This window comes from Platichthys flesus, chromosome 9 (genome assembly GCF_949316205.1).
Source record: "Platichthys flesus chromosome 9, fPlaFle2.1, whole genome shotgun sequence".
Classification (NCBI taxonomy): Eukaryota; Metazoa; Chordata; class Actinopteri; order Pleuronectiformes; family Pleuronectidae; genus Platichthys; species Platichthys flesus.
The window spans coordinates 19456938-19471302 of record NC_084953.1 but is presented as its reverse complement, the minus strand read 5'-3'; the positions used below and the strand labels follow the sequence as shown (position 1 = coordinate 19471302).

General features: G+C 38.7%; 4 protein-coding genes across 5 annotated transcripts; 2 read left to right on the top strand and 2 right to left on the bottom strand.

The window, feature by feature from the left end:
- Positions 1-189: 189 nt before the first annotated feature.
- plekhb2 (pleckstrin homology domain containing, family B (evectins) member 2) lies at positions 190-4811 on the bottom strand. The gene is made up of 8 exons (XM_062395548.1): positions 4632-4811; positions 3947-3997; positions 3678-3830; positions 3465-3567; positions 3246-3285; positions 2758-2844; positions 1784-1898; positions 190-1585 (listed from the first exon to the last, which is right to left on the bottom strand). Exons 2-8 carry the CDS (start codon positions 3981-3983, stop codon positions 1449-1451), a joined length of 672 nt encoding a protein of 223 aa, XP_062251532.1. The 5' UTR covers positions 3984-3997; positions 4632-4811; the 3' UTR covers positions 190-1448.
- A 116-nt stretch (positions 4812-4927) lies between these two features.
- Positions 4928-9081, top strand: ing5a (inhibitor of growth family, member 5a). Its single transcript, XM_062395547.1, has 9 exons — positions 4928-5063; positions 5223-5423; positions 6481-6552; positions 6677-6843; positions 7010-7121; positions 7205-7304; positions 7483-7618; positions 7720-7781; positions 7930-9081. The coding sequence occupies exons 2-9, from the start codon at positions 5387-5389 to the stop codon at positions 7967-7969; spliced, it is 726 nt and encodes a 241-aa protein (XP_062251531.1). The 5' UTR covers positions 4928-5063; positions 5223-5386; the 3' UTR covers positions 7970-9081.
- Positions 9082-9216: 135 nt separating this feature from the next.
- cep19 (centrosomal protein 19) lies at positions 9217-14346 on the bottom strand. Of its 2 annotated transcripts, none has more exons than XM_062395550.1 (2): positions 14231-14346; positions 9217-9635 (listed from the first exon to the last, which is right to left on the bottom strand). In XM_062395550.1, exons 1-2 carry the CDS (start codon positions 14313-14315, stop codon positions 9289-9291), a joined length of 432 nt encoding a protein of 143 aa, XP_062251534.1. In that variant the 5' UTR covers positions 14316-14346; the 3' UTR covers positions 9217-9288. The 2 variants fall into 2 exon arrangements, with proteins under 2 accessions (XP_062251534.1, XP_062251533.1); XM_062395549.1 differs by lacking the exon at positions 14231-14346 and adding an exon at positions 10493-10825.
- On the top strand, positions 11042-13756 carry pigx (phosphatidylinositol glycan anchor biosynthesis, class X). The gene is made up of 6 exons (XM_062395546.1): positions 11042-11222; positions 11510-11591; positions 11679-11814; positions 11940-12153; positions 12350-12450; positions 12570-13756. Exons 1-6 carry the CDS (start codon positions 11159-11161, stop codon positions 12705-12707), a joined length of 735 nt encoding a protein of 244 aa, XP_062251530.1. The 5' UTR covers positions 11042-11158; the 3' UTR covers positions 12708-13756.
- Positions 14347-14365: the final 19 nt, after the last annotated feature.

The window sequence follows — 14365 nt, the reverse complement described above, 5'->3', positions numbered from 1 at the left end:
TGAGTTTTGATGTGTTCATAGAAATCCAGTGAATGTCTATGCACATAGTTTTTACACTTGCTGTGTTCTGAATTATTTCTATATCCCGTCTATATGCTCAGCATGTTTTCAATGTGACCATCTAATGTGTCTTTATTCAAGAGTTTCTTCTTGTGTTTATTGAGGTCACTTAATGGTTACATGAATAAAGCAAAACATGCTAATTGGCACTTTTGTTCTCACATTTAAATAAACACAAAACAGGTGTCATTTTATTTTAAATGCAGGGTCAGTTATTTAATTAGTACATTTGTTAAGATAAATACAATTTATTTTACATAGATGTATGACCTGTAGAAAAATGACATCAGTGTTACGCTGCTAATACAATCTGATTATTAGTAAAACTGAAATCATTTGTCTCGTACATCTCGTCAGTTAGTGCCATTAGAAGATACCATGAAGATATGCAGCGTCTTGAAAAGCAGATCAAAGTGTTTCACATTTGGCAAAGTTGCTGTTTTTAATCGAATAAATAATCTCATCATTAAGATGAATAATGGAGGTAATTTAATGTAAAAATTAATAACTTATTGAAATGTGGCTATATCTCAAGGGACTGATCAACCTGATAGGTATTTTGGGTAAATTGAAATGAAAAGAAAATACCACTTCACAAGAAATGAAAAGTTGGACTCGACAGCTGCCAATGAAAATTAAGGACCATAAATAACACAAGCAAATATACATATGAGTCAACAGGAGTGACGTCCCTTTTCACTTTAAAGCACATCATGTAAAAGCCAGTGTTTCCTCATCCAAACTTATTTGTGGAGAAGACAACATCATACGTCCATCTCGACAAATGTGCTACAGTGAAAGTGATTATTGCTTTGTGTGTGTGCGCGCATTCCTCCAAACATAACTCTCATCTCTGCCGCCACAAATAACCTGAGGAAACACTGCAAACTCCAAACTTGGGTAAAACTAAATCAAATAGGTTACTGTAAACACAGAAAAACAAAACCTGCATGTAAAAAGTCATGGTTATACAGTTATATTTCTGCGAATATAAAGGACAAATGTGCTCCATAATACAGAAACAAAGCTGACTGAGACGTCAGCTGAGAGAACCTAAAGTGTACATAGGAAGAGAAGCATCTTTCCTGCCATTCAAATAACTCTTAAAGTGAATAACTTGTTTTTTGTTTAAAAACATTCATATTGAGACAACACAGAGGGAGAGGGACACTGCCACACAGGGCGTAAGAGAAAGTGCTAACAGTATTTAATTTGTGTATAGGACATATAGGGAGTAGTTTGCCTGCCCATCACAATCATGCTTCATCGATGGAAGTAGCCAAACAGACATATTTCACTCCAACTCATGTAAGGGCACGTAGAAGAAGCCTAAGGCTGTGCAGACAGGGGGTGTACAATGTGCTACTAGTTTTAAGTTAGTCAAGATACTAAAAGACGGAGAAGAGAGAGCCGAGTGCCAAACCAGTGGCCGCTCCAGCGAGCATGCCCAAAGCTACATCTCCTCCGTCGTCACGCTGGCGTTCCCGAATAATGACGTGGTTCCCTCCAGGAGCAGCATACCCACCTAGAAGGAAAAGAGCAAAGGGATTTCCCATTCAAGTTTGGGGTGATTAGATTTAAAGTTGCTGAAATTAACTCTTTGCTCTTTTTCTAATCAGAAGGTTCATGTTTAATGTCATAAGTTCATCCAACAGCAGCCACATGTGCTACCTTTCATTCAGTGCAATGGTTTACATTTACACATGTGCTGACAAATATTTACCTTGGTACTGATAAGGATAAGCAACAGCGTAGGGCTGCCCATCAGCAGAGTATACAATCTGGGTCGCATGTGGAGGAGGTGCAGCGTAGTCTCCATACGGGCCGGGAGCATAAGGCTGGTGAAAAAGACAAAGAAAGAAAACTTTTAAAACTTCTCTATTCATTCTCTATCGAGTAAGTAACAACAACGCAGTTCAGTGTATTTGAATTTACAGATAAGTTCCCTAATATTTCTTATTTACTTTACCAGTAGATGGCAGTACACCACAGTGTTGCATGTTTTTAGGTAGTATTTGTTTACTTTCTAAAAAAGTTATTTTAAGTATATACAGTAATTTATTGTGATATTATTATCCCAAGCACATAAACATGGTTAAAATCCCTTTAAAGAGGCAAATAAAAAATAAGTTGACTACTGATATTTGTGCTTTGGCTCTATAGTCGAGCTGGGATTTAATCAAATATTCAACTCTGCCAAGGAGGTAATGTTTTAACCTCTGTCTCTTAGTTTGTTGGTTGGTTTTTATGTTTCTTTGTTTATAAGCAAGATTACACAAAACAATTTAGGGATTACCACAAAACTTAGGAAGGAATGATGCAATATGGGTCAGGGAAGAACCCACTTCTTGTTGGTATAGATCCTTATCAGGGTGGAAGAGCAAGGACTTGCTTTACTTTCATTAACATTGTGAGAATGTCTTTTTTTGACAGTTTGAGTGTGTGTAATTTGGCGGGCTTGATTTAATTTAAAGGGACTGTACTGAGTGCTATTTTAGTTTATATTAAAAAACACAATGCATAGTTGTTGATATATTGTCTGTAAACGGTGACTTGCTAATAAAAACCCATCTTTCCTGATACCAAATAAAACAAATATCGGGAAGAAATCCGGTTCACTGTCCCAAATCAGTTGAACCAAACTACTGTTTAAAAAATGCATAAATAGTTGACATCTGTTATGTTTACGCTTATTACCTGAGGTGGGGGTGCATATTCTGAGTAGGGGGGTGGAGCAGATGCCATTACTTCCTGTGCATAGCCGATCTGAGGAGAAGTGAGCACCTTAAAATATAAAACAACAAAATTAATCTCCCCTGAGAGTTGAGAATGTGCACTTACAAAACTGAGACACATGACATTAAATGTAAACTGTATAGGATTCCAACTAAATAATTTGAAAAAAGTTCCTTATGTTGAATAGAATTGAGGGTTATAATTTTATTGAGATACTATGAAAAAAAAAGAATATGAGAGTTTTCTGATAAAAGTAAGTAACAATTAGGAAAAATATCTTTGTCCACCAATCTTGCATTCTGAGCCTTAAACATGAAAATGTTAATTTGATATTTTCTAGCAGCTTGTGTCAGGGCGGATTTCTTTAAAAAAAAAAAAAAAAAAATCTTAATTTTCTTATAAAACAAAAAGGAAAAACCAAAATAATTTGAGGCATGGCAGAAACTTACTGCATTAATTCTGGCATCCTGAAGTGCCATGGTCCATGCCCTGCAGCAAAAGTGAAAACCATGTCATATTTTAATTACATTAATGCATGCAATAAAAAGAAAAAAACACAGAATACCTCAAACTAATACTTTCAACTTACACAACAGAGACACAAAATACAGTGGCCAAGATAATTCAGCAAACTGATATTAAGACTCAGCATGCAAGTGTTGTCTTACAGAGCATCATCTGCACTGTCTGCACAGAGGCTGATGACCCGTCCATCTCTGCACACTATTTGGAGCAGAGCATCACGCATCTTCCCCTCCGGTGGGTTCAGCTCTGAGGGGGACAGGCCATCAAAGGCGGCAGAGTTAAATGCATGAGCAGCTGGCTAGTTGATAATGTAAATATGGAGCCACTAACAACACCATGCAATCGATGATAAGTACCTTGACATGCTGCAGAGCTGCGGATGTTGATGCAGTCCACTCTCATGTGAATATCATCCTCCATGTCACGGCGTTGTTGATCATTGTAGAAGACGAGTCGTCCATCAGCCCACAAGTCAAACCAGTTTCTCTTCCACCGGCGCAGTATGGTACCTTAAAAATGGTCACATTAAAACTGAATCTACCTCAAGGAAACCTGAACCACACAGTCTGTCACAGCTCCTCAACCATGTGGATCAGACATTGACTCTGTATGCACGGACACTCACTTTGTCGATGGAGCCAGCCACTCTTCACCATAGCCATCTTGGAAGCAACACCTACAACGATACAAAATAAATACAAAAAATACAGTATATGTTATCTTAATGGAGCACTCTCCGATCTGGTGACAGGGCGAGGCCGAGTCACACACACCTCGTGACTGTTCACGCTGCTGGCCTCTGTCCACAAACACATTATCAGACCAAAACATAATCTCTGTGACAAAAAGTGAACAACAGTCTTGTTTCAAGTCAACACAGTTGCTACTCACGAGGTTGTAAAACCCCGTGGTTCTTCATTAGAGCATCAGTAGAGGTTAACGTAGATCAATGTCAATAGGACTTCAACTTCCTTCATAATCTTAATGATGTTCTGCTACTGCTAGCCTAGTGACTGGTGTTAGCTTCAAGTAACTACAGTACATGTGTGAATATGTCACCTTATTGGGTATCCATTTGAACGATTTGATACCCAATAAGGTTTGAACTGGTTTTGTACACCTGCCAATATAAGCACAACAACGTAGTAATAGCGTGTGTTTATATTATGATACCAAAGCTAGCATTAGCCGAAGTTAGCTGGCGTTGTTGTGATGAGCACGTCAGTAGCAGGTTGATCCCCTGGTTCAGTACTAACTCGTTAGCTGAACACTAAAACTGTTGGAGAACAGAGTGAGGGTCGCTTACTTACTCGCTTGTTATTGTGTTTGGAGAAAAGCTGAAACCTTTTTCGAAGACGCTGCGAACACGGATGTGAGATGTGAAAGAGAAACGACGATGCGACCCTCGGAGCGAAATAAAAAAGCCGATGACCCGAGAGGACTCGGTCCGTTCACTGCCGTTATTCTCACGTCTAAAGTTCCCGTTAGCCCCGCCCACGGAGCATCGTCACTATGTCCCAGTCTCTGTGGGCAGAGGAGGGGGCGCTTGTTTGTTGTTGTTTGTATTGACCTGACGTATCAGCTGACTGCGTTGGAGCAGCAGAAAGTGCGAGTTAAGGCGGGGAGGGAGCGCTCCTTTTACGTCCCATTGCATCTCTTTGCCCTCAAATGGTGGACGATCCTCGTGCAAACAGCTGTTCATCTCACTGAGTCGGCGTAGATCAAGGAAATCAAGCGCTATAGTAAGCATATAAGTTGGGATAAATGTCATCCGCAGTACATGCGAGTAGCTGAGTTGTATCATGTGTGTATCTGTGTGTATGTGTGTTTGTGTTGTGTGTGTGCGCTGGATAGAAACTTATTCTGATTGTTTATAGCCGAATCTTTATCCCCGCCCACAGGGGAGGCCTGCAGACACAATCGAGTATCTCCAACCCACTGACCGGCGGGAGACCCAGGGTTACAAAACAAGCCCGACAGCTCCCCAACCATATATCTATGTCCCCAACAGCCAACACTCTGAAAGCTAACCTGAGCAGCGCGAAAGCTAAGTAGCTAACTTGAAATGGCGACGGCGATATATCTGGAACATTATCTTGACAGTGAGTAACCTTGGTCACACTGTGTTTTTATCGGAGTTCTCCACATGTTGCTCTTGTTTGAAGTTTATTTAGTTTGACTGTATCGGAGACTTTTTCGCGGGGCGGGTCACTGACAGGTACAGGCGCACTGCGTTAGCAAGTAGCTTTTGGCTCACTGACGTTAGCTTGCTAGCTAAGTGATTAGCATCGTGGAATAAAGTTTGACAAACTCATGTGTGGGGATAAATTCAGTCCGGGGCTATGGCCATAACCATCAAGCCCAGTGCTGCACAGTTAAAGTGGCCGGTGAGCCAGTGAGCGGATAATGTTTACTACTTGTTCTGTCACATTGGTGTAGCTACCAACGAGATAACTTTTTAAAACCGTGTCCATTTAAGTCAACAATGGTGTTTTGCTTCAGGGTAGTGGACCACCTTGTGTTTGCAACCTGTTGGTTACCGCGTTTCATTGCCCCGTGTAAACGTAACTATTTACGCGCCGGGGCGGGGTCTGTGAAGTGCGTCATATTGTAACGTATACGAACTCGAACTGTGACGCCAAGGGAGAGGGGGTGATATCATTATAACGGTTGGATCACTGCCAACCACCCCACGTTTCCTTTGGAACTAAATAAAGTAATCTGAGAGCAGTAAAGGCGCGTTCAACTCCCAGGTAGCGTACGTTTTTAAATAGATACATGAATACAAAGTACAATGTGTTGTTTATTTTTTTACCACACTTTTATTTTGTATCTGAGTTGTTTCATCTATTGTTTGCAGTCAATTTTTAAATATTCTCCCTTCTTAAGACCTACTTATTTCTTTGGTGTCTGTTAATCAACAGCATAGACTCAGTCTCATTTATTCAAAACAATTTTAAGTAGTATTGTTTTGTTGTGGTCACCTTTGAGTTGAAATTATATATTACAAATAATTGCAAGTTTAACATTTAAAATCAGTTAAGGACAAGTAATAGTTGAATTGTAAAAGGAAACCTTGACACCACATGAGTTAATTGGGGGAATAAAGCGCAATGTATGTCCTCATTCCCTTCATCCTATTGTCAATCTCTTCCCTAGGTATTGAAAACTTACCATGTGAGCTACAGAGAAATTTTACTCTGATGCGGGACCTGGACAATAGGACAGAAGGTGAGCATTTAGTCAAGTTAATCATTCAAATGGTTCATGGATTTTAAGCCCCTGCACAAACTTTGTCTACCTGCACCATCCATCCAAATTTCTCCAGAACGATAATGCTCTTGCTGTTCTGCAGAAAAGAAAGGAGAGATTGACAAACTGGCTCAAGAGTACATAGTGAATGTGAAGAACTTGGCATCACAGCAGAGAGTGGAACATCTGCAGAAGATCCAAAATGCCTACAGCAAGTGCAAAGAATTTAGTGATGACAAAGTCCAGCTCGCAATGCAGACATATGAAATGGTAAACAGATATACTGGTATACTTAAGGTTTTATTAAGTCAGTATGTTGATTATAACACACACACACACACAATGTGTTGATTACTTTTTTATAATGTATTACAATCTGAAAATAAAACTATTTACACAGTAAAGCTCTTACCCACTTGCAACCTTTTTTCCATAGGTGGACAAACATATCTGCAGACTGGATGCCGATCTGGCACGGTTCGAGAACGAGCTAAAGGAGAAACTGGAAGTGAGCGGCTATGAAAGTGCAGAGGGAAGAGCACTGAAAAGTTAGTGGGACAACTAATGGCTTTTATTCTAAGACAAATCCAATGTATACACATATTAACGTATACATATATTTTTTTCATAGAAGGTGATTCCAAGGGACTAAGAGAGAAACGTGGATCCAGGGGAAGGGGAAGGAAAATATCTGATGAAGATTCTCCCAAGAAGAAAAAGATGAAAAACAGGTAACATGTTGCTGGAGGCTCAGTTAGGCCAGGCTGTTTACTACATGTGAATCTGCACTGCTCATTTTATCGATCTGAAAAGCCTGTATCATTCACACATCCACTGTTCATTCAGCCTGCAAATGATTTGGAATTATGTTGAACTCAAATCATGCTCTTTGCTCTATTGGTCTTCCAGCCCAGACTTGAGCGATGCTCTCCTGCCCATGCAGCCGTCAGATGTTTTGGACATGCCAGTCGATCCCAATGAGCCAACTTACTGCCTGTGCCATCAGGTGTCGTATGGGGAGATGATTGGATGCGATAACCCAGATGTAGGTTTCTGTAATTTTTCTCTTTTGCTAGAATTTAAACTAACACAATAAGGTATTATGACAACCTGCAATCATTATTTTATCTTTTTTTTGTTTTTCAGTGTCCAATTGAGTGGTTTCACTTTGCTTGTGTGGATCTCGCCACAAAACCCAAAGGAAAATGGTAAGACTACTTTTAAGGTAGTTAGAAGCAGATGAACTGAAAGATGTTCATACAAAGATATTGCATTGAATCACTTGTTATTTTAATATGGATAACACCTGATTGTTCTGTGTTAACACATATTTTTCTCTCCTCTCAAATCCCTCAGGTTTTGTCCAAGATGCACCCAAGACAAGAAGAAAAAATGAGATTTTTTATTTTCAGAAATGATGTATGTATTTTTTTGTAGATTAATAGTGTAATATATATATTTTACCTTCTATCAATCTCCATAGAAATTGAGTCATACATCTTATTTTTAAAAGCCCAATCCGGATTTGGAGTATAGCTCCACTTGTGGCAACATCATCCCAGCCTCTACTGGCTTTACTTTGTTTGTTCGAATGGATTTTAAGAGAATCCTTTTTCCATTAGCTTTCAAATAACTGATTCACCTACAGTATGCCTTTTTTGTGTACTTTGGGTAAATTCTTCTGGATAGTGTAGTTAAAATCCACAAATCATTGCCAATCAAACTCATTCACATTAAGTCATATACTATATACATATATATTGTCATTACCAACATACTCAGAAATCCTGGATTGTGGCTTTATTATACTTGAAATGTCCATTTTATAAATACCTATTTTTAAATACGTTAACAGCCTGCTGAGAATATAGTTTTAAACGCCTAAATCCACAGAAATAATGGTGGTAAAAGGAATTGTGTTTTCTGTTACTACCTCCTTAGGGAATACATCAGCACCGCATCAATGACTGCAATTAATACTGATGTAAGAAATTGTGTTTTAATTAGCTTAAACCAAACAAGCAAAGCAATGTAAATTAATTCTTTACTTATTTTCTAAAAGACCTGCGACATTTTTGAATGTATTGTGGTACTAATGGTCAGTCGGTCAGTGTCTTTTGTCAGCTGAATGAGGTATTTAAGCACTTTGAGTGAAATTTCCCCTGAAGAGGTTTGATACTGCAGGCTTGGTTTCTCATCTAAAACTCGGCCATAGTACGTCGCTTCAAACCCTATATGGAAATCTATACATATGCCTAAAATATATATACATATATATATATTTGGTGTGATATGAAACTATTTTATGGAAGCTGTGTTTTTTCCAAAGATATAATTGTTGTATTACATATAGCTGAACACTCAAATTTTATTTAATAGGATTTTAGCATCTTCTTTAATATTCTACTGTGAATATCCCTCATATAGATGTAAGCCACAAATAAAAGAGCCAAAGTCTTTGTATTTTGTAAAATTCAGTATTTTATACCAAATAAATATTCAATATCATTTATGCAGCATCTTTCTTTGCAGTTTGAGATGGAAAATGTCTGTGAATTGATCACAGGTCATTCACAATCTTGGATGGGTTTTTTCATCTAATCTATGAATTATGTACCTTTTTATGAGTGGTACATAAGCTTCCAGATTGCAACAAAGTACAAACATTACTATTCAATACTATATATAACATGTATAAATAAAGGATGGGAACAGTTAAAATTCATTATCAGACTCGTCATCCCAGCTGCACTTTTCTCGGGTGGACTTGCTGAACTCCACTTCCAGGTCATAGACAAAGTCAGCATCATCTTTGCGCCTTCGGTTTTTCTCAAACAGTTCGTCCATTTGGCCCTTCTTGCGAGCTAGCTCCTCGTCGTCCAGTTTGTTCAGGTCTTGGTCGGGGTCCAGCTGGAACGAGGCGAGGCTGTGCTCCAGGCTGTGGCCCTGCATGTGATCTCGCAGGATGATGTGAAGCTTCTCGAGCTGGCTCTGAGACACAGCCTCCAAGTAGTCCCTGTGCCGAGGGTTGTTTTTCAGCCTCTCAGCAGCCAGGCTGTAGTCTGGAGGTTGAGGAGAGGAGACATCAAGAGTTCAAACACTGAAAGGAAAAGTTTAAAGGATTGGATAAACCTTCTAGGGGTATTACCCCCAGTCCTCCAACTTTGTGAATATTTAGTATGTTTTTGTTGTAGCTTGGTGCTGCAGCTTCCTATTGAAGGTAATATAAACAGGTTGCCTCAACGATGGAAGTCTTCCTGTCAGGTATTTTGTTGTAATTTGTTCAAGCACCATCTTAATACTAGCTCAAATGTTGTTTTTTTGCAGGGCTCTGGACGGTATAAAACCTCCTAAATGTTTTGATCCTTGCACGTAACATGTGGTCTTATTGGTCCATATTCCCACTGATCTACAGTCAATTGAATTACATCAGGGTCATTACAAACTATCAAATCTGGAGCCTTCAGGGTCCCTAGGATTTTTGAGTCTAGTGGTAACCCTCTTTGCCTGGCTGGTAATAAAATGTAACAAGAAAATTCCTTCCTAGAACTTTTGAATGTGTGCAGCATGCTTCCGGCCGGGTACGAAGACATCACAGATTCATTTGAAATATGACCACTGACACTCGTTCCTTTGATGAAAGCTCCCATTAAATCCCCCCAGCTGTTTTTCACAATATACGAGCGAGCCGTTTGGCAATAGTCAGAGCAAACCATTTTCGCCCGAGACGCATGTTCTGCGCATGTACGAAATTTATGGCAGAAGAAGAATAATGACGACACAAGAAGTTTAGCGAATAATAATATATTTGCATGCATTGCTTTACTGCACACATAAAAACAATACTATATTTTGATAGAGAACACTGGGATTCCAACAGTTGATAGGTATAAGTTGCAAAATTATAATCTGGTTTTACCTGAATACTTTGAGAAGTTCCGTAAAGGTATTATTCTCTTTCGTATCTTTTTGGTTTCCGTGTGTTGATAAATTAAAACTACGGAGGCTGGAGAGAACTTCACTCCACATCGCTTTGCCTCGTAAAGCATCCTCTGTGTACGTCTCCTACAAACTTGGTTTCAACTGTGTTTTAACCAAATCAATAGCGCATTCTAACCATAATATCTAATAGTCCAAAATAGTATTTAAAGATTGAGCTTGAAGCAACAAACTAACTAAATCTTGCGGATTGAGATGTAACCGTTGCCCGTCCCCAGCGTTGGTCGATGTAAAATCTTTCAGCCTTCAGCGAAGCCTGTTTACATTGAGAGTTAACAAAAAATGTAAGCACAGTTTTACTCAATGTGAATATTATCATAAAATACAAATAAAATCTAAACAGGAAATTTGTGCTTACAATTTGCCTAAGAGCATTTCCCCGTGAATGTGTTAGTTATATTTTTAGTCAGGCACTAGCGCAGCTTCTCTGGAATTACCAAAGGTCCCTTCTTTATTTCTTTTCCGTAAACAGCTCGCACTTATTTCCGGGTTCAGGAATCAAACATGCTGTAATCTAGTCAGAAGCTTATGATCGATTCTATAAATAGTGTGTAAATAGGTCATTGAAATTCGCCATTAATATTTGATGTATTTGATATTGCTCTCTGTGTTGACCTGGTTAGCGACGTGTCAATGTTCTATCGAACAGGGTAAGATATATTGTTACACTGCTTAACTGTTGATAAATCTTTGAACTCAGTTTTGGTAAATTAGGATAAACATAATGTTGACAGGAATTCTCACTGTGCATCAAGAATGAAGCACATAGTTTAATTAAGGAGTTCATGTTGATGATCGTCTTCTTAATCAATGCTTTGTCCAAGTAAACAAAAGAGTAAAACTGACTATCTCCGTCATAATTGTTTATAGGATAAACAAAAAGTGCTCCCCTCTCGTATTGTGATCTTCATCAATGTAACCTGCACATTTGTTACAGACACGAAGGATTGTCATCTTTTGAAGCTTGGGCTTGAATCCACATCAGTGTCAGTGGAGCTTAGTAAACAGGGTTTCCACAGGTAAATGCTGGGCGGTCTTAATACTGGTAGAGCTATGTTCAAGGCTTATTGTGAGTGAAATGAGTAAATTATTTTTGTCCTGTTTAGGGAGGTAATAACCACTGTTGAGTTCAGCCCTGCCCTGCTCAGTAGTGTCAGGGTTTTGCTTGTTCATCGATGGCCTCAAGGTGTCTTCATCGATCCGTACCAGCTCGCATCCCTGAGAGATCAAAGGGATTGGCAGGTGAAACTCATACATGCAAAATCTTGTTACCTTTGATTAATACCACACAACTTAACAGAAACGAGCAAATTGTTGATATAAATATGTCTAACCACATTCACTGTACGTTTGTTGCTTTTTGTAAGATATTGCTCGATTCAGCCATTGACCTCGAGGTGCCTGCTGAAAAGACTTCAGGGTTTGTCAGCTATGTATTTCCAACACCTGATGATCCAACTCCCAGTCTGCTAAAAGTAACGATTCCAATACATGGCCGCTACCATGAGGCGTCTTCAGTTGGGAAAACATTTACATCGGTCGACATCCAACCTCCTGAGCTGCTGCTACGGGATGAAAAATGTAAGTGGGTCATTTTTATACTGTGGGTCCATACTTAAGCTCGTTGAGTAGTAAAAAATACTAATAAAAAGTTATTAGTAAAGTTTGACTACATGTCTATAACTTCATTATAAAGGCTCTACACATTTGTTGTTATTGACGGAGACAAAAATGGATAATGGTATAGTTTTAATCTAAAATTATTTTTTTCTTCCAGGTTTGAAGCTTGACAACTTGGAGCTTTACACCGTTGTGGAGGCCCCCTGCACTGTAGACAACTCAAGCACTTGCTCATGGTTTAAAATCCAGCAGCATCAGGTGCTTCACTGAAAATCTTCTCATAATGCTGCGTGTAAAAAAAGTTCAAACTTTTTTTCATTAGACTAATTATCTGTTGTTTCTTTTATTCCCATTCAAAAATGTCTTGTATCCTGCAGCGTGGCCCCATGAGTTTACAGATCCCAGTAGGTGACCGGTCCCTGGTGATGCCTGTGTGCGGTGGAACTCTTCTGGTCACAATGATCTGCTGTGTGGTTCTGTCCAGATACATGTGGAATCATCAAATTATGCAGTGATGATCAGCATACCTCAATTGTATACATAATTGTATAGTTTTGTCTGATACTGGGAAAATGATGATATTATTAGGATCATCAACATTAAATAGGCATTAAGAGATAACACTACACAGACATAAGTAGAACGTCCCTTTGAGATGACACTAACTATATCAGGTTTTATAATTGTTCTGGTTTTTCTCTGCAAAAGAATCTAGATAACCCACTTTTTGAAACAGGCCAAAATTAGTGTAAGTATACATGTTTTTTGTGGTAAGTCTACTTATTCCTTATAATCTTGGCTCACAGATAGTAGCATAGCCCAGGGCATAGCGGAAGATGGCATTTGTTTATTTACTCAGTTTGAAACACTTAACTCAGGAATGAGGTGTGACCACCTATCATGTTTACAGGAAGCTCTTGATCCCATTTGCAAACAATATTTAAGATCCAAGTAACCAAAAGTTAAATCTAGTTTCTTAACTTCCACTGCTTCCTGTGCTCTGTGCCCTTTTTAACTAAGGACAAATTCCTGTCTTAATATTTGTTGAGAGTGACGTTTCTTTTTATTCTGGGCTGGCCTTGGGCTGGGCAATAAAAATAAATCGTCAATGTATATTTGAATATGTATTATGCATTGTGCACAGTGAGGAGGCATAAAACTTCATTGATCTACCTTAGATTTTATCAAAGTGTTTGACTCTGCTTATGAAGTAGACTTTAAAACCACAACCTTTGCCCAGGAGCGGAAAACTGTCTTTAATCTTAACAGAAATAATATCATGATAATTGTCGATACTGACCGACATTTTTTTATTTGGATATCATTTTCAGCAAAGCCATAATCTACTTATGTTGTCATGAAATAATAAAAAAATGTCATAAAACTATAGTCCATATTGGGGCCAGGTATAAAATTGTTTGTTTAACTTACAGTATTGTAACTACAACCTTTGTGCTTATGTAAATTGTTTTTTATAAAGTATTTTGAGATTCTGTGTTTAAACAGAGGAACATTACAGACGTACACAAGGCTGCCGTTAATAAAAAAAATACATGCATGTTCATGGATGTCATTTTTGCCCCTAGTTTCATAGTGTTTTCCAGTTTGCTCAAATGTCACAATCACCTACAGGACAACAAAGGGATGAATAGGAAATATATATATTTTTTAGATCTACAGAATTAAATTTGACCCATTTAAACATACACACCATATATGGACATATTTCATTGATATAACATTGAACTGGATGAGTGATCACACTCAATTTATGCAATAAAAGTGTATCATGATTATCAAATTTCACACCATCACGCCTTGGTCCAGTCTTCACAAATTGCTAAGCAGGACCTGGGGTTTTATACTTTTATACTCCAGATAAAGTTGTATATTAACCAGCCTCTCCCTCACAGTGTAAATGAACTGGATGACCTAAAAGGCTTTCGAGCTAAACTCCTTTTCTCACAGTCAGTTTCCTGAGTGTGATGGTGTGTAGTGGTGTTATCAGAGCAGACAGGCTGTGATGTATGCACTCAACTAGTCACCAATCCTTTGAAACCCTCAGTACAGACGGAATAGGCTGCGGCAGGGCTGGGTCGGTAGTTCCGCTTCCCCGTCGCCATAGCGGAATTATCCAAAGGCCCAACAGATAGAAGAAAAGTTGAATTGTAAA